The sequence below is a fragment of the Microsporum canis genome, genomic scaffold, assembly GCF_000151145.1.
Source record: "Microsporum canis CBS 113480 supercont1.7 genomic scaffold, whole genome shotgun sequence".
NCBI classification, from domain to species: Eukaryota; Fungi; Ascomycota; class Eurotiomycetes; order Onygenales; family Arthrodermataceae; genus Microsporum; species Microsporum canis.
Genome location: NW_003299163.1, coordinates 371,273 through 396,029, shown reverse-complemented (window position 1 = coordinate 396,029; position 24,757 = coordinate 371,273). Strand labels below are relative to the sequence as shown.

Below are 24,757 nucleotides of genomic sequence, written 5' to 3'. Positions count from 1 at the left end.
GGCTCTGGGTGGGTGTTACGAAAAAACGGCGGTCGTTGGTATGTGCTTGGGTGTTCGCGCGTGAACGGGTCGAAGGAGGTGGAAACGCTCGAAATGTGGCGAGAACCAAGTCAGAGAGCAGATCCAGCTAGCCCAAAGAACAAGACAATAAATGACAGGGTTAAAAATGATGTCCGAACGAGAGACGGAGATGTCGACGGAGAGAAAGGGAAGAAGAAGAGCTGAAGGATTGTGAATTGTTGAAAGCTTCAGTTAAAGAAGGCGAAGGAGGCTTTGTAACTTACGTAGTAGCTTAGGTAAGCGTCACGTGAAAATATTACTTTGATTATATAATAGCGGCTTTGTCCCAATATGGTTTAGTGTATTTGCTGGTTTTTCCGCTGTTTCTCCGAAGGTTTATCCGGACCTGCCAAGTTTCCATTTTTAGAAATATGGGGTATATAAATAGAAAACAGTGGCTGGTTTGGGCGCTTATCAAAGACGAACAAAGTTGTTAACCCCTTGATCCGGGATCAGAATCCCCTGAGAGACGCGAGCGTCTCGGCTTGAGACGAGTTTCACGCAGGAAAGGGGCAAACGCCTCAAAAGTTTGGGATTCACCTCATATTTGATATACCCTGCAACGCAATTGTGACCCGATAGAGGTACAAAGACCTATGCATTATGCTGGGAAATGGTATTGGCTTTGTAGTAGCTATTAGTGCGAGATGTCACCTCTCTCTCCTCTGCTGGACCAAAAGAGCACATGTGAAACCCATCCCAGGATGGTACTGCAAGAATTCGCGCTTGACGTGCGCAACACGTCAGCTACATCAATCAAGCATTGTTGGTGATATTCCTCAAGAAGGAATCGGAAGCATACCAACACGTAAGTTTTGCTGCTATACCTCGATTGGTATACACTGATAACACGGTATAGTGCTATTCCCCTACACCGCTGGCCAGTGGTTACACCTCGACAAACAACAGCGCGATGCGCGATATGTTAGATTTGACTTTGACCGCTTGTATCAAGAAGTGCTCCCGCCCTGCCCGCCTGGTACCCCTCCTGAATGCTGCCGGAAGATAGAGGGCGGGTTCAGTAAAGTGTTTATTCTCGAAACAGATAATGGAAGGAATATTGTTGTTAAGTTCTCTACATCTATTGCTGGATCAGCAAGACATGTAGTCAATTCTAAAGTTGCAACAATCACATATTATAAGAGAGAACTAACAGAGATATTAATAAGAAGCCATGGTCTGACACTGAAAACCACATTTTATAGTGCAACGTAATACAAAAGTCTCAATCCCGAATATTCTAGATTGGAGTGATGACCCTACTAACGTTATAGACTCGCTATATATTATCATGGAACACGCTAGCGGAGTTCTACTACAAGATGCATGGGTAGATATGCCACCAGATAAGAAGATTAAATGCATTGGATCAATCTGTACAAGTATTCTTCCAATAACTACACTTGACCTTCCCGCATACGGGAGCCTTTATTTTGCCGATGCACCGTTTCTTGATACTAGTTCTAAGCAAACGTTGGATATCAAACACTGCATTGGACCGCATTGTAACGGCAGTATCTATTGGGACTCCAAATAGAGGGTCATGTGTGTTGAGTTAATACCACTTCCATTGGCAAGATTTACTTGTTGATTATCTTCTTTTAGGGCCCGATCTCTCTTCATATGCCTCTTCTCTGATTTGACTATGGCCTTGCACGACTACCGCCTGCTAATTATCCTCTCACCATTCAACAGCAAGTACCATATCAAGGTTCCATAGAGAAGTATTTGGAGCTATTCATAGGTCAGAGGGTTTTCTCAGATCTGATTCAACACCCTGAGACCCAAGCTGCAGCACCAACCCTTTTCCAACCAGATCTCCACAAGAGGAATGTTTTTGTCTCTAAAGATGACCCTGCTATAGTGACCGGCATTATTGATTGGCAGGGGGCAAGCATCAAACCGGCATTCTACATACTATGCGGATAATATACCCGATTTCGCCAAAGTTCCTGCGGAAAAAGTATCTATGCTGCAGAGGAATCTCTTTGCTATCAGGCATATGAAGTGGGATTAGCCATGCTAAGCCCGCGTTTAGGCGCAACCAAGAAGATTGACGAAACACTACTTAGACCATTCCGGTATTGCCATCGGATCTAGAGAGATGGAATCGTACCACTTACACATGAGCTGATGAGGCTACGGGGTTCATGAGAGAAGCTTTGATTCAACAAGGCTTGCCCAATTCCAGCCATGAGCCCTGGAGAAGCTGCCATCTACGAGGAACAGCTTGGCATATATGATAGTATGTTGAAATTTAAGCAAGATATGATTGAGACATTGGGGGTGGAGGAGGATGGTTGAGTGTCTGCGGAGCGCTGGGAGGGAGTGAAGCAAGCTCATCGGCATATCTACGAGACTCTCATGGCTGGTATGGAAGCGATAAGGATCGCGACGACTTGAAGACAATGTGGCCGTTTGATCAATGCCAGCTCGAAGCTCAGGAGTGGAAGTGGCGTGAGACTGATGGGAAGTGTAATCTATACGAAAAGTAATGAATGAAGGGTAGTATCATTAGTGTAGGTATGTATACAAGAAGTCATATCGTGTCATATCAAGTAGCCCAACAAACCAAATAATCAAATCGTCTATCCCCAATTCATACAATCATACACTCCAGCTTGAAGCCCCAAAAACACCAATCGCTAAAAACAAGTAGTAGAAAATAAATAGCAGAATATGGTATACGTCAAGAGTTGTCGTGTCAGCAGAATATCTTGTAGAATTTCTTCCATGCTGGCCACTGTTCTCTCTCCTCTCTTTCCTCAGCAATCAAATCGCTGATATCCATGTCTCGCCTGCCGGTCTTTAAATCCATATCTTTGGCTCTCACTATCGAGGTCCTGAACCATATCTTATACGGAACATAGAAGACCAGCACGATAGGTGCGGCAAGGTAGACCGAGAACCAGCTTTGTGCGTGTCCCTTTGAGGATTTATCTTTCAGTTCAATGGGGAAGAGGCCGACCCAGAACTGGGCTACAAGGACTAGCATGTTAAAGGCTAGGCCGATATAAGAGCCTATGACGCCTGGTTGGGAGCGAAAAGTGAGCTCATCCAACGAGTGGCCCTGGGCATGCCATCCGCGACGAAAGCGGATATGCGCTAGGCAGATAGAAGACCAGGTCATGATGGCGGACAGGCCAGAGATGGCTATCATCCAAGTGAATGCCTCATCACGGCGACTTGATCCAGCGAGAAAGGATAAGATGCCAGCTGCAAAGGCGACCCCGACAGCGAAGATAGGTCTTCCCCGGCGGTCGATATAGGCTAGAAACCGGGGTGCTTGTTTCTGCTCTGCCAGTGCGGCCAGGGTACGTGAGGATCCGTATATGGCCGAGTTACCGACGCTGAGAACAGAAATCATGATGACCGCATTCATTACAGAGTCCAAACCGGCGATACCAGCGTTCCTAATCGATATGACGAATGGAGAAGCTTTGGATTCTGTCGACGTTGCATCAGAGCCGGGCATGAGTAAGTGTTCGTCTGTATACGGCACTAGAAGTCCCACTATCGTCAAGGCTATGATGTAGAAAAGTGCGATGCGCCAGAAGACTTGTTTGACAGCTGTCGGGAGAGTCTTCCGAGGATTCGTAGCCTCAGCGGCGGCGAGCCCGACCAATTCAGTGCCTGTGAAGGCAAATGCAGCATTGACAAAACAGCTGCATAGTCCCTTGAGGCCATGGTGGAATGCACCTGGATCACGCCAGTACATGCCGCCTATATAGCCTCCCTCAGGGCCACCGGCGATATTAAGCACAATTCCGAGAATTCTGCAACTCATTAGCGGAGAAAAAAAAAAGTGGCTCAAGACGATAACGCTCCCCTCCTCCGAGTGGGTTTTTACTCACATATATCCCACAACAGCAACAACCTTGACGATTGAGAAGATAAACTCCGCCTCTCCGTACCCTCGGACGCCAAATAAATTAATCGCAAAGATAAAGACATAAAAGATTGTCACCCAGGTTGCGGGCGAGAGGGAAGTCGACCAATATGACACTGTGACAGAAGCGGCCACAATCTCCAGTGGGAATACGACGAGCCATTGCAACGCATAGTTCCAGCCCATCGCGAAGCCCCATGCAGGGTCCAGGAAGCGGGTAGAGTATGCCGAGAAAGAGCCAGCGACAGGGAAGAGAACCGCCATCTCACCCAGTGCGTGGACGGTGGTATATATCATCACACCAACGAGCAGAAAAGCAATCAATACTGCAGCAGGGCCGCCGGTTGAAAGCGATTTACCTGATCCAACAAATAAACCGGTTCCTATATGAAGTAAGTATATATATATTTTTTCTTAAAATGACCTGCTAAGAGTACAAACCTATCGACCCTCCGATAGCGATCATTTGCAAGTGTCTGCCTTGTAATCTACGTTTCAAAGGCGAATTAGCCGTCGCTGCAGCTGCACCCGCAAGATCGAACTCCTTTCGATCTGCGAGCGGCGTCGACCTGGCGATGAGCTGTGCGTCAGGGTCGCGTTTGAAGCCATCTATAAACCACCGTGCAAAAGTAACAGGCGCACTCGGTCTCCGTCCTTCCTCATAGATGATGGGTGTTTCCGGGACGGGTCCATTGTTGTGACGAGCAAAGTGTGCTGGCGGCGGGTGGTAGTATGGGTATGAGTGAGAACGAGGCACTTCTATGTCAAATGTAGACTCAGGACGACGAGCGGCAGACACAGATGCGCTGCGAGTGCCAGGATCGCCTCGATCTTTATATGGCATTGTTGGAGTTGTGACGAACGAGGGCGAATTAGTTATGTATGGGCGACTCGAACTGATGATACCAAACCATCACAGCGACCTGTTCATGGTAGTAATAGAATCGATATAAAAGCCGCCAGCATAGAGGGAGTCCGCATGCGCCTGATATCAGAGGGCGTCCTCTTTTTTTTTCTGTCCCTTTGTGTATTTTGTTCTCAACGAAAGGAGGAGCAATCTAGCTTGAAACAACTCAAGAATGATCGCCAGGAAGAACCAGAAGAAAAAAAAAGAGGGACTGGGGGGCGAAGGGAGAGTCTTAAACTAATTCCTGGTAAATGAACCGACGGTTCGCTCTTCTCCCTCCCCCTCGGCGCCCAGTCGCAGGACCCCTAGGGCCGTAGGATATTGTTGACTAAAACTGAAGTGGACTGAAGCGCCAGGAGATAAATGTTTAGCGGGTCAACCGGGTAGGGGCAAGGAGGGACCCTGGTTTATTCGCTGGCAGTTCCGCCGATGAAAGCCTCGGTCGAGCCAAGCTGTACTACATAGTATGTAGACAAGATAACTAGACGGCGGCCTCCTTTATATATGAATATATATGACGAGGCCTGTCGCACTGCATTAGATCAACACGAGGCTAGGAGGACGAAGTGGCAGCCAGGGGTGAGCTCCAGGAAGGTTGGCTTGCGCAACTTGGTCTCCTTCGCGAGGTTCAACGGCGAGACCTTCGTATACTATGTAAGCTTAAAGGACAGCATGGATACAGCTTGAATGATGTTTGGACCGAGTTGAGACGGCTTTTTACATAGCATAGCCTTGTCTTTAGCGAAACCTGATGGCCATTCGTTGGCTCGGCTACCTTCTCAAGACTCGTTCTCGTATGTTTGCTGATATGAGGACGTCCATCTTCCTCAGCCAGTGGACGCTCTCACTCTCAAATCGGCGTATTAACCGGCATCCCATCGAGCTCGTATTCCTTTCTGCATGAGGTGGCTCTGGGTGGATACGACCCTTAACGGTATCTGCCGAAGCACTCAGTAGTTGTTCCCCAGTCGTTAGGAACGTCGTTTCTGGGCCTAGAGTGTCATATGACGGCCATCTATATACTATGTACTCTTTATCCTCCAGATGAAAGAGACGAAGCTGTGTTGAGAAGAGAAGCCTTGGTGGAGGAGACTAGATAAAAGCAAAGCTATCGATCAACCAGTGATCATCAGAGCTAGAAGACTGAGTTTTTGGCCATGACGTCTGGGGCTGGCTTCCGTATGCATATCTGGACTTTTATAGTCCATCATGTTGGATTCTCCTGCGTCTTGTTGAGGGAGACCTTGGTAGATTCACTCTATACCTCCTGCCTTCACCATATATCAACCCACTCCTCTTCTATGTCTATCACATACGAACATAGGAAGTGGAAAACAGAGCTTCCCGTCCGCTCAGCTGTACTTAAGCCACTTGCCGGTCGGTTAGTAGTTGGGTGGGTGACCACCAGCGAATCCCGACTTTCGTATGTTTTTATTTTTGCATGACTGAGTAGTCTTGCTATCCTCCATCTTTACTCCAACTTCTTCGAGTTGCTTACACGGGCCCGACGCCATCGTTGAACTTCTCCTCGCTCAATTGATGAAGGAAGAGGACTTCAGAGCAGTGGGATACCCGAGCGGTGCAGACGATATCATGGCGGTTGATACTGGAATGAAGGTCGAGCTCTGTCCCGTCAAGTGCTTCCCCTAGCCAACGCTCGACGGCCACAGACATAAACCGAAGGGAATCCCGTTTTGTGGCCTTGATGCACAGTGCCGTCAACCTGCATCGCTCCCAAGGATAAGGACATGTAATATTAACTAATAAAGGATAGGTTGCTGTCCCTTGGCTGCTGGACGAGCTCTCGTTGGACGGAGCCGCAGGAAAAGAAGTCTCTTTTTCTCGCGAATGTCGGGAAACCTGGCGTCGTGCTCTTCTGCCTCTGACCTGTCTCGTCTTCTTCTTCTCTCTTCAAATAAGCTGAGTCCACGTCGTCTTGTTTCCCTGATGTAGGAAGCAGAAGCAGAAGAAGAAGAAAAGATGTAAAAGGACATCGACGTCTTGGCGCTTTAGTTACAACAAAGAAGAGAGAGAAAAAAAACATCCCGCCCTTTTGCTTTTTTCCTTTCTTTTTCGTCTTCTTCTTTCTCCTTTTTTTTTTTTTTTTGGTTATAATTCGTTTTTGATGCTCTTCCATGCTTGGTTTCCCTCTTCCTACTTCATGCAAGAAGGACAAGTCTGCTGGTAAGCGATGGAGGTGACATGGGCGCCCTCAGACAGCCCCTCCTACAGGGCCTTCTTTGACGCTGCCCGGCACGGCACCGTCGAGCAGATGAGAGCGGCCCTGACCAGCGAGATCGATATCAATGCTCTGGAGGGCGATGGCTTCGAGGGCATGGCCGCGCTGCACCTCGCCTGCTTCCACAATGGCGACGTAGAGGTCGTCAGGTTCCTGCTCGACCACGGCGCAGAGGTCAACATCCTCGACCGGGACCGGGCTGGGAACTCCTATCCGCTGCACTGGGCGGCCAACAAGGACCGCGCAGACATCGTCAGGCTGCTGCTGGAGAGGGGCGCGGAGAAGAGCAGGAAGGGCTTCGACGGGAGGAACGCGCTGGGCATGGTTCTATACTACTCCCTTTCTCCGCGCAAGGTCCAGCCAAAGCAGATGGAGACGATACAGGTGCTTCTCGATCACGGCTTCAGTGTGGATGAGTCTGGCATGGTATGCTTAAACAATCATGCTACTCGCTCTCTTCTTCTCGCACTCACACACTCTCTCTTTCTCTCTCTCTTCACTCCCTTTTCACTCCCTTCTTTGCATATCTTCCCTAACGAGCCTTGAGAAAAGCTATTCGAGGCAGTCCTGTCACGCGACCAGTATCTCATCAAGTTCCTCCTCGACCACGGAGGCTCTATAAACCCGGCAAACCCCAAGGACCCCTCCCTTCTCGGACATGCTGCCGGATTCACGGACTACCAGACAGTCAAGTTTCTCCTCGACAATGGAGCGGTGCTGGATAACCCTGCAGACGGAAGCCCCAGCTCAGTCCTGGTGAGCGCGGCTTCGACAGGCAACCTGTCCGTCGTCAAGCTGCTGCTGGAGAGAGCGGACCCGGAGATCATCAGGAAATCCAGCAGGGCCATCAGTGCGGCCGCAGCGTCCGGACACCTCAAGGTCGTGGAGATGCTGCTGGCTTCCAACATGAGTATCGACGATAAAAGCACAGTCGGATACCAATCCCCGCTTCATGCGGCCTGCTTCACCAACGAACCCTCTCCGGAACTCGTTAAATTCCTGCTCAGTCAAGGTGCGGATGTAAACTCCCTCGACGACAGACTGAATACCCCATGTATGTATACTTGCCGTTTTCGCCATGAACCGGTCTTTTCTTTTTCCCTCTCACTTTGACATGAATTTCTCTCTCTCTTTTTTTTTTTTTTTTTTTTTTTTTTCTTTCTTTGGGGCGACGATGGTTGACAATCGGGGGACAGTGCATCTACATGTGTCCACATATCAACCGGATGAAAAAGTGGTCAGGCTCCTGCTAGACGCCGGAGCTGACCTGGGAGCTCGAAACACCAACGGCGAGACTCCCTTGCTAAGGGCAGTGTCCGCCCTACACTGTCACTACCAACCAGGAAACCCCCACGACAGCCGGGGAAGTGCATTCGTGGTTCTCCTCAGACGGCTCCTCAAGGCTGGATCCGATATTAGGGCCGTAGACCACCTCAACCAAACCGCTCTGCACATCTTGGCTGTAAACTCGCCCGCCTGCACACCTGGAGAGTGCCCTGAACGCGCCGCCCAGGTCCTTCTTGACATGGGCGTCGAAGTTGACGCGCTCGACATAAAAGGGCGCACCGCAATCGATATATTACAGGAAAAACACACCATAGAATCCCGGCTGATTCTCCACACCATCGAGAATTTTAAACTAAACATATCTACAAAATAAGTGTCCGGACGGAAGGAGTTTGAGTTACTATTGGGATATATTTGGTCTTTCTGTCTTTTCGTCTATCCTCTTTTCTTTGGTTGATATTCTTTTTTCCCCCTCCCCACGTTACGGGTTCGATCATGATTGGTTTGACGCACGTTGCATTGCTTTACAGTTACAGGCTTGGGTCCCAGCTGGACAGCCTCATCTTTATCTTTCCCCCCCTCGATGATGACATTTCTATGGCTCTTCTTCGATTCTATTCGATTCTATTTTAATGTAATACATTACGGGATGACTTTAGATTAAATTAACGAAGTTGATGGAAAAAAAAAGTGATTTCACTATCGGATCTTATTCGTCAAGGTACATGCATTTCTCATAAAACTTTCTCGTCTAGTGAGCTGCGCTGACTGGCCCTTCACCTCCAGGTATTAACTACCATGAATATTAGCTGGTGTGGGTTAAAATACTTGGAGTGCATATATCCTTACCATGCACACGTTATTTCCATTCAGTAGGATCTTGGATAGCTTCGTCTGGCCGCCAGAATAGTCACTGGAAGAGAAGTTAGACGAAACTATACGCTGGCCAAGAAGAGTCACACATACAATTCAGTCACGTCCTCCAGGACCATATCTATATCGACCGTTAGCCAATGCTCCTTTTCAAGAACGGTAAGGGGGGTACAATACATACTAACATAATCATCGAAGCCGAGCAAGGTCCCTGAGAATTCTAAACGGCACGTTAGCATCCATCGTTTAAAAGCATTTAAAAGACAGTATCGAGTGAGTGTACTGGAACATTATGGTGATATACGTGCCTTTATCGCCCTTCATGACAACCCATATTTTCGACCCCACGCACCTATCGATCAGCTCTATAGTAGTCCAACGTCGCATTATCAGTATTCCATCTAACAGGGGCAATGGACCGGGTATTCCCAACACACCGAGTGGGAGAAGCTGTGAGGCCATGATGGTATATGGGTATTTCGCTAAAGTGGCTGAAACTAGTATCTAATCAAGGAATATGCAGGATCCGGAGAACCTCGTCTGCTTGCTCTCTTGCCAAAAAGCCGAAGGTGTCTTTTGTCTATCACTTTATTTTATTTGCTTTCAACTTTCTTGATTGGAAGCAAAAAGAAACCAAATTAACATCACGTGATATTGCACAGGAAAAGGAGCTAGTCCTAAAGTGGCAGTACACTTTTCACGTGACACAACGGTCATCCCGTGACGTCGATCAATATACACGTGACTGTCACTTGGCCTTGGCGTTTGATGCGATACCCGGCGCTAATCTCGTCTGGCGCTTCAATCTCTTTTTAAGCCTTCGTTTGCGCTGATGCTGAGCTTGCTTTATCATCCGATATTTTACTCTACACTCCGTACTTGACTGTACAAGGAGACCTTAGCTAGCTGGCATCTCGCATAATTGTTTCATTGCTCCCTTGCCACGGGCAGAGTATGAACAGAGTACAGTTCCCATTTTTATCGCACATACTGCTACTCTTAAAATGATACCCAACGGCGTTTAAATAATGAACTGTGCATAAATTTGCGAGTACTATAATTCTATCAATGGCAATAAACGAGTTCCTTCCATTTATACCCAGATTCTCCCTCGGTGTCGCTAGATCAGTGTCCCATTTGGGATCGATCGTGGCGGGTTGACTGCCCTGTCAACGGTTGCTGACACTGCCTAAGTTTAACGGCGGTGGGAACACAGCATATTGACATACTTGGAAATTCCTCGTTAATCGCCACTTCGCTTTCCGTTTTCGCCTCAGGTCGACCCGTCGACCAGGGAATACAAGTACGACTCTTAACGTCGCGCTGCCCCGATAGTCAAGAAGAAGCAAAAGATATGGGGAAATCTGCAGAACTTGCTAGTACTATCCCCATGGCTGGTTAATGGCCATGGCGTCTTGCTACCAGCCGCTTGAGAACTTGACAGTGGCGACTGCCATGCTATGAAAAAAAAAAAAAAGAAACGTCGCGCGGAAGGGCTCGGAGAGAAAGGAGGCTGGGATAAGGTGGCTGGGAGACGTTTTGATATTGGACAATAATCGCGCAGGGTCAACCAAATACCAAATGGGCGAGGATAATGACGCTTTTAGTCGCCACTGACGTTCCAAGGGTCGGCCTAATATGTATATCTTCCCAGCCTCCCTAATAAATGAAAGGCAGTCTTACTAGACGTCACTTACGCTGCTTGGACCACAGACAGCAGCTTCCAGGTATACATGCAGGTTCATGTGTACCGCCACTTTCCAGCGTCTTACTGCTGTATTCTTGACTGTAGAACTTGCATTAGATCTTGAGATCTCATGCACCGCACACGATATGTGTTAGGTCGGAAAATTACCACAGGGTCAAGCAGAAGGATCAAACGCCAGCTTGCATGAACGCTGCTCCCGGAGCATGGCGGCTCTCATGTCTGGTTGCCTGCGTACCGTGGCTAGGATGTTGCCATACCAACGCTTGGGCGTGATTAGTTGATATCTTGTCGAGCAGGAGACCAACCGATACACTATATCTGACATATCTATAACTAATAACTAAGTGTAGCTATTCGCTGATAGCCAAGTGAGGTCATAGGAGTAGTTGAGAGACAGGCAGCTTGTTGTGTGTTGCTATACATAGTAGATGTAAAGCCGTAGGCTCGTATAACTACGTCGGCGTCATCGAAAAAAATCATAACTATTCATGGTCAAAGTATGGAACGTCGACTTCGCTCATCCACGTCTTCAACAACCACCACAGCGTCATCTCCCTTACTTCTCTCCTTTCCGCTTGCTTGCTGCCTTCACTAAACTCCATGATGAAATAGCTGGTGGGCGAAAAACCGTCAACCAGGGAATCGAAGCAGTTATTACGACAGAAACCACGAACTCCGACCCAGAAAAGACCGCCAGCTTCAAGCATATAATCCCCTTCCTCTTCCCTCTTCCTCCTCCTCCTCCTCTTCTTCCTTACCATCTTCCATCTTACCATCTTTCGCTACAGCTTCTACAGACTACAGCTTTTTTCACCCTTCGTTTTCAAAATCCGTCGTTCGCTCGCCTTTTCCAACGTTTGTTTCATATCCTCAAAGCTCTTACAAAAAAAATATCCACAACTCCAGTCCTTTTTCTCTTCGTTTTAAATAAATAATATTACATACGGCTGCTCAAAGAACACTCTCCTTTCCAGCTTCTAGGGCAGATGCTCTCTGCCTAGCCTAGGCTATCGCGTGCGGGTTGGTGATATTATAAGACCGCGTTCTGTTCTTTTTCTTTGCCTTCATCTCTCTTAAAGCCCCGCGCGCCTCTTCGTTTCGCATCTCCTTCAACATGGGCAATGTCAACAGCCGTCTGGAGGAGCCTGGTGTGCTTTACCTGAAGGATCAGACAAAGTGTGAGTGCTATTTTGCTTGTCCTTGTAGTTTGATGTCCTGATCGCTGACTGGGTTTGCCCTGCTGGATCACAGTGAGCATCTCCTCTCTTGTAATCACCAACCAGCGCGGCCTTGTCATCCTGAACATTGCTCCAAATGCCTTTCCTGCGTCGCGGATCACTGCCAGAAGAGATCCTGGTGACGATACGCCTATTGAATTCATCCAGGTAGGTCTTCTCTGGTTCCGGACTTAATACAGTGACCGGTGCTAAGCATATGATTTTATCTCTCTTATGTAGGACCCCGACTCAGTCGGCGGCAACCACCTGCCATCCTTCATCCTTCGTTTAACCAACGAAGACGACCTCTACTTCCGATTTACGTTTGTCATCCGACAGGCCCAACTGTCTCTCTTCCCGCCGGCGACGACCGTCAACGGCGTCTCAAGCTCGCTGCCCGAAGTCGCTGATACCGTTGTCAAGGGTCTCACTTTCGCCCATGCATCCAACGCAAAGGAGCTTGATAACCTTGTCACACGAGAGTTCCATGCAAATCCAAACCTCCAGAACAACGATAATGTCCAGCATGTTGGCACTTTCGAAACCGGAGGGACGCCTTCAGTCCAGTTCGACTGGTCGTGGAAATGGAAGCCACCGAAGAAATCCGAAGATAAATGCGGTGGATGGAGAAACTGCTGCAGCTTCCTGGACTACGACCAGAGAGCCAACAGACTCAACACGCTAGCCTCGTTTCAGTACTGGGTCCAGGGTCCAACGAGGCCTTCGACCAGTCCAAGCTTCCAGTCTTCTGGGTTTGAGTTGACCGTGCCACAGCGCAACCGACAAGTCTCGTCCCATTCAAACGTGTCCGGGATAAGTGATGGATCAAACGACAACCTACCCATTTCGCCCGTTGACACCGATAATCCATTCGCCTCAGCCACCAATGTCGCCTCGAGTACGGATGCGTCGGTCAAGGTGGATGTCACCTGTCGTCGCCCGGGAGAGGATATGAGCGCGGTTGACGATGGGCCATTGTTCCGAGCTACGATCAAGTCTTTTGAACAAAAGACTGGAACCATGCGTGAAAAGATGAAGAAACTTCTCAAGAAGGCCAAAGCTGCATACCATGCACAGATGGCGTGCAACGATTCCGTGGCTGCGTTTATAAAGACGCTCGATGAAACGGCCAAATCCAATCCAAACGCCATACGGCCCGCACTGGACCATTACTTTGAGAAAACCGCAAGAGATATTCTCAACTATGAACGGAACAATTGCGATGTCATGCATACGTTTATCGTCCAGCCTATATCAAGACTCTACCACCAGGACATCAAACAGGCCGAAATGAAGAAGAAGATTTTTGACGACGAGAGTAGAGATTACTATGCTTATGTCGGACGTTATCTTGGTCAACGACAAGATTCTCTGAAAGACAAGAAGAGAGCAGAGAGTGATTCCAAATACCAAGCCAAGAGAAGGAACTTTGAATTGAAAAGATTCGACTATTCCTCATTTATGCAGGATTTACACGGTGGAAAGAAAGAGCAGGAGTTGCTTTCTTACTTGACGAAATATGCTGCAGAGCAGGTACGGGGCTTCATGGCAGTCGCCAGAAGAATTGACAAAACGATGCCGCGGCTCGGCGCCCTCATGGATGAGGTCGCAGAAGCCGACAAGGAGTTCCAGTTCCAGCGTACGGAGCGTGAAGAGAAGCGCAGGGTTCTTGAGAACAGTACCAAAAAATACATCGAACCAGAGACAGCACAAAATCCACGGCCACCCACTCCGGGCGGTGCTGCTAATAATACCACATACTATACTTCTGATTCTGACCTTGGTCGAGCCGATAGCACCAGTTCGACAGTAAAGGGTTATACAGGTCGTACTTCGGGGCGGTCGTCTTCTCCCAATGGAGCAACGGTTCCTACCGGCTCTAACATTGGGTCACACTCTTCCACTCAAAACCGTTTCAAGGGTATTCGTGACTTGGAGGAACGCGATAGCACCAGTATGGCTGCAGCAGAACGAGCGAATGGTCAGCAGAGAAAAGAGGGTTTGCTCTGGGCCTTGTCACGCCCGGGATCTCATGATCCCAAGGGTATCAAACAGGCCTGGCACAAGTAGGTTACTCATTTTATTTACTCTCTCTGTAACTTCAAATTGCTAACATATTTATAACAGATTCTGGATTGTCCTTGACCAAGGAAAGCTTTCAGAGTATAGCAACTGGAAACAGAAATTAGACTTACACATGGATCCAATTGACTTGAGAATGGCTTCCGTACGCGAGGCACGCAACGCAGAGAGAAGATTCTGCTTCGAAGTCATCACTCCACAATACAAGCGCATATACCAAGCTACCTCCGAAGAAGACATGGCCAACTGGATTACCGCGATCAATAATGCATTACAAAGCGCGGTGGAAGGTCGCCTCAAGGCCTCCCCGGCTAAACCACCCTCAAAGCAGAACGACAAATCCTCTGGGCGGGACCTTGGGTCTGCATTGACAGGAAAAAGCTTATCGCAGTCAAACCAGCATGGCACTTCCACATCACCCAACACGGGGAACATGGGGAATATGGGACGGCGCACGACAGTTGGTGCACGACCTGGGTACATGAGAAGTGGCAGCCACGGCTACGACGATGATCCCGCCAAACTGTTACAAACCATCCACAATGCCGACCAAGGTAACACCTGGTGCGCAGACTGCTGTACAGCCTCAAAAGTCGAATGGGTGTCGATCAATCTTGGAATAGTCCTATGTATCGAATGCAGCGGCATCCATCGATCACTAGGCACACATATATCCAAGATCCGCTCTCTCACACTCGACATTCACTCCTTCTCCAACGACATCGTGGAAATCCTACTGCAGGTAGGAAATCGAGTTAGCAACATGGTCTGGGAAGCACAGCTTGCTCCAGGCATCAAGCCAGGTCCAAACGCGACTCGAGAGCAACGACTCAAATTCATTACCGCAAAGTATAGCGATCGCGCATACGTCCGACCTCTATCTCCCACCTTATCCAGATTTTCCTCTGCTGACGAGACACTACTTGCTTCAATAAAGCAGAACGACATTCAGGGGGTGTTGTATGGGATTGCCCTTCGGGCTAACCTCAACATCACCGATCGTTCTCGCGACACGCATGTAGTATTCCTGGCTCTCGCAGCAGCAGACCCAGCGCCTCCTGGATCCCCACCTCCGAGCCCCAATCTCGGCCGCCAAAGCATCATAAAGCCTTTTACCCCGACCCATTCCGCGAGTGTTAGCATAACCGCAACTCCATTCCCCATTGCCGAACTTCTGGTACAGAACGGCGCGGTTATACCATCCCAGATGCCTGCTTTCCCTCTCTCTGAGGCTGCACAGCTCTACCTCAACCAACGAACCGTTCGATCCTCGCGTCTTGTCGGTGGTGGTAGTGGCACGGGGGACACCCTTAGTGCCCTACCTACTATCCGCGGACATGAAGGTAACGGTTCGTCCTCACCAGCCGTGGACAACAAAGAAAGAGAGAGGCTGCATAAACGAGGAAGCGCCGGAGCGCGATTTGCAGGCAAAGTGTCTTCGTTCGCAGGATAATCACCAACCACTACACTACACCATACCACATCACCAATCAAAAACTCCTCCTCTGGACTGATGCCATACCCCATCCTCCGCCGCCCGAATTGCGCTACTGGTTCTCTTTATCTTTATCCCTTTACCAGTTCTGCCTGCCTGTACAAAGTATTCTTATCCTCCACACTCCCTTGTTACTCCCTTTGTTTGAGGGGTTTCAGATGCAGATGGCGAGTGAAGAGAAAAGGTTAAAAAGGAAAAAAAGAGCGCACTCATAGATATCCATATTCCCCATGCATTCCCCCAAGTGTGTACTGATGTATAACGTTTCTCTTTTGTCTTGTTTATGCTATGTTCTGCTTGAGATGCCCCCAAGGGCGCGTCCCCCCCCAGCGATTGATGGCAAACAAACTGCCTGTAGTTAGCTTACCTAATGACCTAATGATAGTCACATGCTTTTCTAATTCGTTTCAAGGATAAAAATTAGTCCGTTTCTCCGCGCCGTTAGTCAGCGACCCGCTGACTCATGAAAATCCGGGGTAAAATACCGCTAGTGGTGACTGAAAGAGGCTGTATCGGCCTGGGCCTCACCGGGTTGTTAGGCGTGTATCTTGTGTAAGGTATTGTAACTGTAATTATCATGTGATTTGGACACAAGGTCTCAACTTTGATTGGCCAGATAGTGGCGTGGTCTGTGTGGGGGTTACCTTACATAAGCGAACCTCACCTTCTTGTTTCGCTCTTCTTTATCTTGTCGACTTCGTCTTCTTCTTCTTCTTCTTCCCTACAACATCATCTCTCGTTATTCACAATGAAGACGTACTCGCCCTTCACCTAGGTCTTCAATTTCACCCGCATAGTTGTGTTATTCGGATCGGTCCCTGAGTAACCAAGGGATCAGGCATCTCTGCTCGCCACCCAAAGCTCTCCACAGGCTTGGAGCTCCTGCAAGGAAAAAGGACACTTCTGTTCCCCGCGTCGCTCCCTTTCGCCTCTCGTACTGGAGAGATATAATCGACTTGTTCTATCTCCTAGCTTGCCTGCTCACTATTTGACGACGACTTGTTATCTACCCCATACACTTCTCCTTATCTTCACTATTGAGACGACTAGTGCCTGTTTGAAGATCTGCAGATCCACGTCATCGTCGAACGATAGAACAGGCCATTTGATACAAGAGCCATCTTCGAGAACGCAAACCAGGAGTCCCTTTTCTGTTCTCTTTACTGAAGACCAACTTACTGCCCACAACGTTCAATTGCTGCTAGACGAACTCACCGTTTTTCAACGGCTGTTCAACCGTCTACGTACAACATTGCTCAACACTATTTAACGCCAGCCACAATGTCTAACGCCGCACACACCTCGAACTCGCCTCCCACCACTCCCGTTGGATCTCGAAGTCGCCGTGCTTCGATCGCTGAGATGTTCTCTCGGCCTGGGAATGCGGCACCCCCGCCATTGAATACTAGTACATCGAGTACCGCTCCTCTCTTCACAGCAGCATCGAATGCTCAGCAGCAGCCACATCGTCGACGGATGTCGATCACCACGCTTGGACTGTCTGGATCTCCCACTAACCAGCCTGCTCCGTTTGGACAGGCAGTGACGAATACGCCGACGGCAGCATCTGCTGGTGCTGCTGCACCTCCATCCGGCAGACGTCGACGGGGGAGTGTTTCTAGTTCGATTCTCTCTACTTCACCAACAGTGGAGCAAGCGGTCGTCGAAGAAGAGGACGAGGAAGACACACCGCCACCAACTTCTGCATCTCCGTTTGCGAGACGGGTATCCTTCAGCTTCAGGGATCGGGCCGCCAGTATAAATGGTATATATCAATCCCTTTCCATTCCGGACAAGCACTCAATTCCCTCATTTAAACAACTTATTACCCCAAGCACTTTTAGCAGGGGTGGTAGCCTTGGTAGGAAACTTTTCGTCACCTGAACCAGTGCCGTCTTCGATGTCACAGTCAGCGGCTAATCCGAAACATTTACCCCACATATCCTTATCCTACAACAGGACAATGCTAACAGAATCCTCTTCCCTCCCAAAACAGGTGAAGGCTTCAACTGGCCAGAAGCCCTTCGAACTAGAGCAGAGCGAGCTCCGTCCCTTGCCGGAAACTTCTCCATGCATCAGCAAGGGCAGGGGCAAGGACAGGGGCCACAGCACCAACACCAACAATCTGTCTCCAGCTCATCTGCCAACACCTCTCCATCTTCCTCTCCATCCCTCTCTTCATCTTTCTCATCAGCCTCGTTCCCAGGCAAACATCATCGATCAGCCTCTATTGCCACTATGGAAGCGTACAAGCCTCCGCCAAAGGAACTGCTGGAGCGTCACCCATCCTCTCCTCCTCCGCCATCGCAGCAGATGCCCCGGCAGCAGCCCAAGCCACGTCCGAAGCCAGATTATTTCCAGGAAAAGATCCTTCGGGCTGATTTCATGGATTGAGCATAACTGACTCATTCTCATTATATTTAGGTTCTTTTAACATATTTTCCTCTTTTACTTAGCCATCATTCACTCATATGGTAGCTTTTATTACCCTGTTATCTGGAACGATGGGAGTTTTGTTCGGCACGGAAGCAGTTTATTTATCAAAGTCAAACATCAACAATTAGGGAGGGTGGGATTATTCGAATATTGGTATAGGAGTGGGATTGACTCTTTCTCTATTTTCCTATTTTTCTCTTTATCTCTTTTTTGGCGTCCTTTCTTGCTATGCTGCATACTTACTACTTACCAACTCTACTGGCTGGAATATCATACAATGTAAAGCTATGATCATATCATCAAACTATCACTATCCCTTGGGCATATGTTTTCCCCATTACGTTGAAGCATGCACAAACTTTGAACCGATTTCTTCTCCTCCTGGGGTGAATATTCATTATTTAGCTAGCTATATCAACATGAACAAACCATGACCTGCACATCCTAGCTATATAAAAAAATCCTCCCAGACTCGAACCAACGCCAAAAAGCGAAGTCGGAGCTAGGCTCCATTTTTGATTACACAAGTGTAATCGTAAGCTTATTAGGTTATGGCCATGTCTTCGCTGGGGGGAAGAGAGAGAGAGTAGAGTAAAGGGGGCCCTGTATTATGTAATAACTACCCCGTACTTGCTAGAGAAGTTAACACCTTCATCAAACATTTAACGACATCCCACCGCTGGACGTCTGTGAAAGAGGTGATACCCCCATCGTCTTATCGAAGGGTCGTTGCTATCGCTATTCAAAGGCCTATATATCCCTATCACTAAGATATAAATACATCTTCGTGTCCTTATACATGGTCTACCCTCTTTCAACGCCTCTTTCTAATCCGAGCCTCTGTTTACGGGCAAGCTGAGTCCGCTTTTCCCAGAGCCACCAGCCACAAATCAAGACTACAGTGATTGGCACTGAAATTACCCATAGAACCCAAACCTTGGGGTTGACAAAAAGGGTTGTCCCTCCTTCCTTACCTCCTCCGGGTTGAGGAGACATCGACGGACCTGAAGACTCGAAGAATGGTGTACTAAAAACCGAAGCTACGGTCGAAATGGGAAGAAAAACCGTGGCAACAAGAGAAAGTGCCTTTAAGTTATAGCTGTCGCGTTGCGTAATGCGGCTGTTTCGCATAGCATCAATGTTGAAAGCCTATCGTTTTTCAACTCAGTGAGCAGCAGATCTAGAATGCAATTGGTTCACAGAGAGAAAGCATACAAGATTGATGATGTTAGTCAGTCTTTTTTCAACACTTATGGTCCGCAATTTGGTCGCTTGGAAAAGCTCCCGGCGGTGCAGCAGGGTGTTGTGCGTGGCTCTCCAGATAGTTGGGTATATATCAGATATTTCATGGTGATATATTATAGCCGCGTCTAGCGACCGAAGCGTCGCATCGAGGCCTTCTAGCATGAAAATAGCATTTTTGGCAACGGTATGTGCATGATGGAGATCAACGACTGGTGGGCCCGGGAAACTGGAGTTAAGGTTCCTTGTACCTTGAAATGCATCCTATTATCGCGTTAAAGCATTCATCAGTTTATGCCCTACCCTGCCTGGAGTGAAACGCGGACAAACCACGGTGTTAACCTCTAAAGGAGTGACTGGGCGTACCTTTTCAATTTCTCGACAAACATCGTTGGTCTTCCAAGCACTCTCATCTAGATAGAGGAACCAAGATTCATAAACCATATCTAGCAGTAGATACGGGTCTTGAAGGGTATCCTTCCAGTCGGCCGTCTCTGCGAGCTGGAGAAGTCGTCGCGCAATACCCTGCATGGGCTCAAAACATATCAGAGTAACGGGAGCTTTGTGGTATTTGTTGTTTGGTGTTCTACCATCGGCTACCGACCATTTTAAAACAACTGCGGACTGAAGCCACTCCGATTTTTCGGCGTCTGAAGACGAAGCCGTACAAAGGAAATGGATCCATACCGCTGGCGTAAAAAGCTTAGACGGTGCCTAGATACAGCCGCAATACTATCTATATAAGGAGATTTGACAAAGTGATATGACATATGATGTTGTACTCACTTTGCGATCCGTCTTTAGCTGAAGATGCACCAAAGGAATGCGTCACCGCATGCGCTCTCTCCAACACAAATCCGCTTGGAATCTGATACCGGTCTACCAGAGCTGGGTAATCAGGAATGGTATTGACACTATCAAAGGGCGCTAAGCTAGGAGCTTGGTAAATGCTTTTTATTCTGTTACACAGGCAGAGTATCTAGCAGACTGCTTAGGCTTGAGCCAGCCATGCATACAACTCACATCACTGTCAAGTCACAACCCGCAAGCGGAGGCAGATCCATCACAGTATGGACTGTTGAATACTCAAATTCCCGGCCTTTTGTCCTAAGTTAGCTAGCTCTCAATTGTGCTAGTTCTCATCCACGTAAGCTCTCCTAACTCACTTACCTTGATCCCACTTCAAGCAATGAAAGGTGGCGGTCTTCTCTCTACCAGTCCCACCCCAAATCGCTTCGTTCGCCTCCAACTTCTCGATATGCGTGGGGTTTTCTGCGAGAGTCGTCATGGTTGTAGTCTTTGCTTAATCTCCTTTACTTTCCTATGCTGGCCTCGCCTTTCTTTGTCAAATGTGGTAGTAGGCGATTCTGAATACCCAAGATCCAGCCTCTGTCTTAACTAGCAGAGAAAAGGCTTGCTGACCTAAACAGAGATACCGCAGCGAGAAAAGAGGAAAGTGGCCGAAGTTATTGGCAATGCTATGATCCATACATCATCACATTACATGATCTACATAGTAACTATGTATGTGATGGTTTTAGCACCAGCTAATTGGATAACTAGCAAAGACAGGGAGTAATTGGTTGCCTCGAGGCACTGGATGTTACGAGATGCATGTAAGACGGGTGGTATCAAGCAAAAGTCATTGGTGAAACACCAGCCATATAGTTGACAGCCCCCGGCATGTTTGGTTGCGAAAGACGCACAGCCTGGATACCAACTACATATGGTCCTACCCTAAGCCGCATTCGCTTTCACACCGATGGGGTGGCTGTGTTACAATGTCCTTATTTCCCTACACCTTCTTTACTTATCGTCAGGCATATTGAACTCATTCATGCAAGCCGACCATGCGACGCCTCAGGGCCAAGATATCTCGTATTTTCAATTTTGATTTGGATGCCTTGCATGTTGATGGCAATGCACGTTACAAGGTACGAACTAGATGCCTTGCATAACCCCTTTTTTACATTCGACAGCAAAGGAAGAAGCCTATATATTCTGTCCGTCTGGCTGCTTTCGAGCCGCCTAAAAATCCATTTTTTGCCCTCATCCTTAAGCGTTTCCGGAAGAACGACATCTACACATCCATACTTCCCATATGGTTGGTTTTTCTCTGCGGATATTGCCTTGTACAGACAATTTATTATAGAATAGGCCGAAAAGCCCCGTCACGGTGGTGGTTTTAACCCGAAAAAGGAGGACACGGAGAAAATCTTGGTAAAACCTCCCTAGAAACTCACTCAATTACTCAATTCATCGTCGCTGAAATGTTTTCAACACCCGACCAATGGGTTAGCTGACACTTTCATCCAGAAGGACATCTTTGGCGGCCTACCGAAACCGGGTAGCGGCCCTAGTGGTTCTGCTAGCAATAACACGGGAAGCGCCCAAGGAGGTAAGTCAATTTAATGCCTCCTTCTACATCAACATTCATCAACATTCATCAACTAACTATACATCGTAGGGAATAAGCTATCTTTTGGTGGATCATCTCGCGCTCATTCGGCGACGAACCATCGTTAGGGATTCTTATCTTCACAATAGCTGTTTCGAAATCTATAGTGCAACAAAGGATAATACCCATGATGGTGAAGCTCGAAACCGTTGAGGAGGGGCTTATTATCAATCCCGGCGGCGTGCAATCCGAAAGCCTCACAAGCAAGCAGTTTAATGATAGTCAAGGTTTCTAATTGACATTTCTACAGAGTAGCAGGACATGGGTCTAGAGATGGAGTGCGAGCCCTCATCTCTATTATCCGGCTGGCAAGACCTACAAGAAAAGGGATCGATGTTTTATAGCCGTCGATGGTCTAGGCTCCGTCATCGAAGGTTTACAGCCTTTCGAATGCATAATGAATCCCTCAACCGGGGAGTTGGAAAGGCTATGTATCCAGGCCCCTGACTCCATCTGTGAACTAAAGAACAGTACATGGGACCGAACATTGATTCGAAATGTTGCTTCTAAGTCACTTCTTGTAGCACTTCTCCCATTCAGCAGGATTCCCAGGGAGCGGAGGTCTAATCCAGCGAGGTATACACCTCAGGATTGGGCTTCTCTGCTGAGCCTGTGGATACTCGCCGTCGCTGGATTGCTGGGTGCCGTAAGTCATATCAAAAATGTATACTTGATCTCATGCTGAATATCACAGCTAGGCCTTCGTTCCTCAATCGTCTCCTTCGGATGGGAAACACCCCAGCTTTTATGCAAGCTGTAGCTATAATGGTTTTCGGTATCCTCGACTAGCCCGAAATTTTCTCGAAAATAAGCCATCAATTGCCCGGGAGCGGCGATACGACCCATCTTGGACACTATTTGAGCATGAGTGGCAATATGATGCTCCTTGGGGCTCTCGTTATCAGGGATCCTACCGAGCCTTACGGCCTCGAATGCTGTGCTACTTGGTTGATGACCTAGGTACTCCTGATTGCCGTTTCATAGAGCATGTGAGTCCCTTAGAGTGAAGACGCGGTAGTTACTGAAGGCTGCTTACTGTCTACCTAGGATGAGGACTGCCCGCCCTATGTCTTTATCGCCTATACGGCGGAACACTTCAAAACCGGGGACGAAGAAGCGGAGAAAGCCCTATATATGTTAGCTCGTTCGGCAACTCTCCAGTATATTGACTCCATCGCAGAAGCAGACAGAAAGCCAAAGGCGTTTTGGATTGCCCATATGTGCATGCCCAACCATTGTTACCTCGACTCCAATGGACAACCCCAGACTATCAACGGCGAAAACGGCGACGGAAAGAAGTTACAGGAGCATCTGATGGACTATGATGTAAGGCCAACTACGATGTAACGCCCTAAGTTTCGTTGCTTACACTTGGATATAGACGTATAGCATCAGTGATATTATCCGAGCTGCCGAACATGTAATTATCATAGGAGGCAACCCGACTCAGGAGACAGGAAATGATCCCCTGCGAGAATGGGGTGCGCGAGTATGGACACTCCCTGAAATTATCCTCAGCAAAGGGGATTCCGTCTCCGTAGCGCGCTTTAGTGGGAACTCGGACAGCATTCGAGATTTGGTAAACTTGGAAAGAATTCCGAAGAGCCAAATTCCTTCTCGTGCATGGAGTGACGCTCCATGTTCAAGGCAGCTCCTTGAACACTATTCCAGCCTGCATCTTTCTCGCCTGGAGTTGGTCAAGATTATATTAGAATGTCTGATGCATCGGAACTTCAAAGAAATGTACCCTGGTGATCGCAGCTATGCGATGATGGGTCTACTTCGGATTCGACCACCGATTAATCGGGAGGATACCCCGTTTCAGGCCTTCGCTAGGTAAGATCTTAACAGAGACATTTATTTTCTAGAGCCTGATCGCTGACAAAGACTTCAGGCTATCGCTTCCTCAGGATAGCGACCGCTTCATGGAGCGTCTGATCTGCCTTCTTCCAAACAAACCAGATGAAAGTTGGGAGTGGATGGCTGACCAGTACAGATCATCCCTGTGGGACATTTACCCAGACACGCAAATTTGCGGTATTGGTGAGAACGATACTGTTATTGTTGATAACTTCAAGGGAGCCACGATCCAATGGTCCGGTTTTACCTCTGTTCAAATATACCACAGATTAAGACTTAAGCGTCTATTCTTTAAGACCTTGACACTTATTGGCCCCTTTTTCTTCTTCATCTCTCTGCTGGTTATAGGCCTTGTTCCTAGGGTTGGTCCCGTGCTTCTGGTCCTGTCCCTTGTCTTCTTACAACTCCCATCGCCGTATTATACCTGGAAAGTCTATGGCGACAAAGTATGTAACGTTGAACCGTATCTCTTTGGGATTGAAGGCTATGTTCCTCTTGATTTAATCGAAAAGAAACTATTTGGAGGGCGCCCAACGCGACTGTCGTGGAGTGTCATCGGCTCACCGTTGTCCCGTCATCAGGAGGGTCTGGAATGCAGCGAGATACAATCTCATGTTCCTCATGGAGGCCAGGGGAAAGAATTCGAGAAGACAATCAACACGCATATGGTGGATGCTATTGACCCTTGCAGTCCCTGTGCCAACTGTCAGAGCATTCCAGAACCAGAGCGAATGTGTCCTCACCATGAAACACCGAGGTCCGCAAAGGAGCATAGCAAAAGCGACATGGGTCAAATGAAGGCAAGTCTTCCTCTCCTATACATCATTAACACATTGTTGTCCCCAATTAGTTCCGCACATCATCGTTGAGACTACTAACGTGTACTTTATAGATCTTCACATTGGTCGACACTCTGTCAATGACAGTCACACTATTTAAAGCAGTCCATCCTCCAACTGTCCTTCTAGTTGGAGGCTCTGAGGGAGGTATGAAGCGTGTAATTG

General features: G+C 48.2%; 8 protein-coding genes across 8 annotated transcripts; 5 read left to right on the top strand and 3 right to left on the bottom strand.

Annotated features, from left to right (window-relative positions):
• Nucleotides 1-663: 663 nt before the first annotated feature.
• On the top strand, nucleotides 664-2,555 carry MCYG_07317 (conserved hypothetical protein; the record flags this gene model as incomplete). Its single annotated transcript, XM_002843488.1, has 7 exons — nucleotides 664-868; nucleotides 920-1,237; nucleotides 1,266-1,574; nucleotides 1,760-1,965; nucleotides 2,041-2,146; nucleotides 2,191-2,271; nucleotides 2,338-2,555. 7 exons carry the CDS (start codon nucleotides 664-666, stop codon nucleotides 2,553-2,555), a joined length of 1,443 nt encoding a protein of 480 aa, XP_002843534.1.
• Nucleotides 2,556-2,764: 209 nt separating this feature from the next.
• On the bottom strand, nucleotides 2,765-4,793 carry MCYG_07316 (general amino-acid permease GAP1; the record flags this gene model as incomplete). Its single annotated transcript, XM_002843487.1, has 4 exons — nucleotides 2,765-3,836; nucleotides 3,915-4,308; nucleotides 4,391-4,437; nucleotides 4,492-4,793. The coding sequence occupies 4 exons, from the start codon at nucleotides 4,791-4,793 to the stop codon at nucleotides 2,765-2,767; spliced, it is 1,815 nt and encodes a 604-aa protein (XP_002843533.1).
• A 2,254-nt stretch (nucleotides 4,794-7,047) lies between these two features.
• On the top strand, nucleotides 7,048-8,755 carry MCYG_07315 (ankyrin repeat domain-containing protein 44; the record flags this gene model as incomplete). The annotated part of the gene is made up of 3 exons (XM_002843486.1): nucleotides 7,048-7,521; nucleotides 7,648-8,149; nucleotides 8,292-8,755. The coding sequence occupies 3 exons, from the start codon at nucleotides 7,048-7,050 to the stop codon at nucleotides 8,753-8,755; spliced, it is 1,440 nt and encodes a 479-aa protein (XP_002843532.1).
• A 378-nt stretch (nucleotides 8,756-9,133) lies between these two features.
• On the bottom strand, nucleotides 9,134-9,717 carry MCYG_07314 (conserved hypothetical protein; the record flags this gene model as incomplete). Its single annotated transcript, XM_002843485.1, has 6 exons — nucleotides 9,134-9,175; nucleotides 9,232-9,295; nucleotides 9,349-9,376; nucleotides 9,437-9,475; nucleotides 9,564-9,620; nucleotides 9,693-9,717. 6 exons carry the CDS (start codon nucleotides 9,715-9,717, stop codon nucleotides 9,134-9,136), a joined length of 255 nt encoding a protein of 84 aa, XP_002843531.1.
• A 2,360-nt stretch (nucleotides 9,718-12,077) lies between these two features.
• Nucleotides 12,078-15,715, top strand: MCYG_07313 (csx2; the record flags this gene model as incomplete). The annotated part of the gene is made up of 4 exons (XM_002843484.1): nucleotides 12,078-12,141; nucleotides 12,215-12,348; nucleotides 12,421-14,246; nucleotides 14,308-15,715. 4 exons carry the CDS (start codon nucleotides 12,078-12,080, stop codon nucleotides 15,713-15,715), a joined length of 3,432 nt encoding a protein of 1,143 aa, XP_002843530.1.
• Nucleotides 15,716-17,119: 1,404 nt separating this feature from the next.
• On the top strand, nucleotides 17,120-18,151 carry MCYG_07312 (conserved hypothetical protein; the record flags this gene model as incomplete). The annotated part of the gene is made up of 2 exons (XM_002843483.1): nucleotides 17,120-17,522; nucleotides 17,754-18,151. 2 exons carry the CDS (start codon nucleotides 17,120-17,122, stop codon nucleotides 18,149-18,151), a joined length of 801 nt encoding a protein of 266 aa, XP_002843529.1.
• Nucleotides 18,152-18,997: 846 nt separating this feature from the next.
• MCYG_07311 (conserved hypothetical protein) lies at nucleotides 18,998-20,723 on the bottom strand (the record flags this gene model as incomplete). The annotated part of the gene is made up of 6 exons (XM_002843482.1): nucleotides 18,998-19,342; nucleotides 19,409-19,699; nucleotides 19,802-20,124; nucleotides 20,222-20,367; nucleotides 20,459-20,534; nucleotides 20,606-20,723. 6 exons carry the CDS (start codon nucleotides 20,721-20,723, stop codon nucleotides 18,998-19,000), a joined length of 1,299 nt encoding a protein of 432 aa, XP_002843528.1.
• Nucleotides 20,724-21,285: 562 nt separating this feature from the next.
• On the top strand, nucleotides 21,286-24,622 carry MCYG_07310 (conserved hypothetical protein; the record flags this gene model as incomplete). Its single annotated transcript, XM_002843481.1, has 9 exons — nucleotides 21,286-21,369; nucleotides 21,593-21,655; nucleotides 21,752-21,833; nucleotides 22,001-22,120; nucleotides 22,238-22,539; nucleotides 22,592-22,882; nucleotides 22,941-23,219; nucleotides 23,275-23,729; nucleotides 23,788-24,622. 9 exons carry the CDS (start codon nucleotides 21,286-21,288, stop codon nucleotides 24,620-24,622), a joined length of 2,511 nt encoding a protein of 836 aa, XP_002843527.1.
• Between the last annotated feature and the right edge of the window lie 135 nt (nucleotides 24,623-24,757).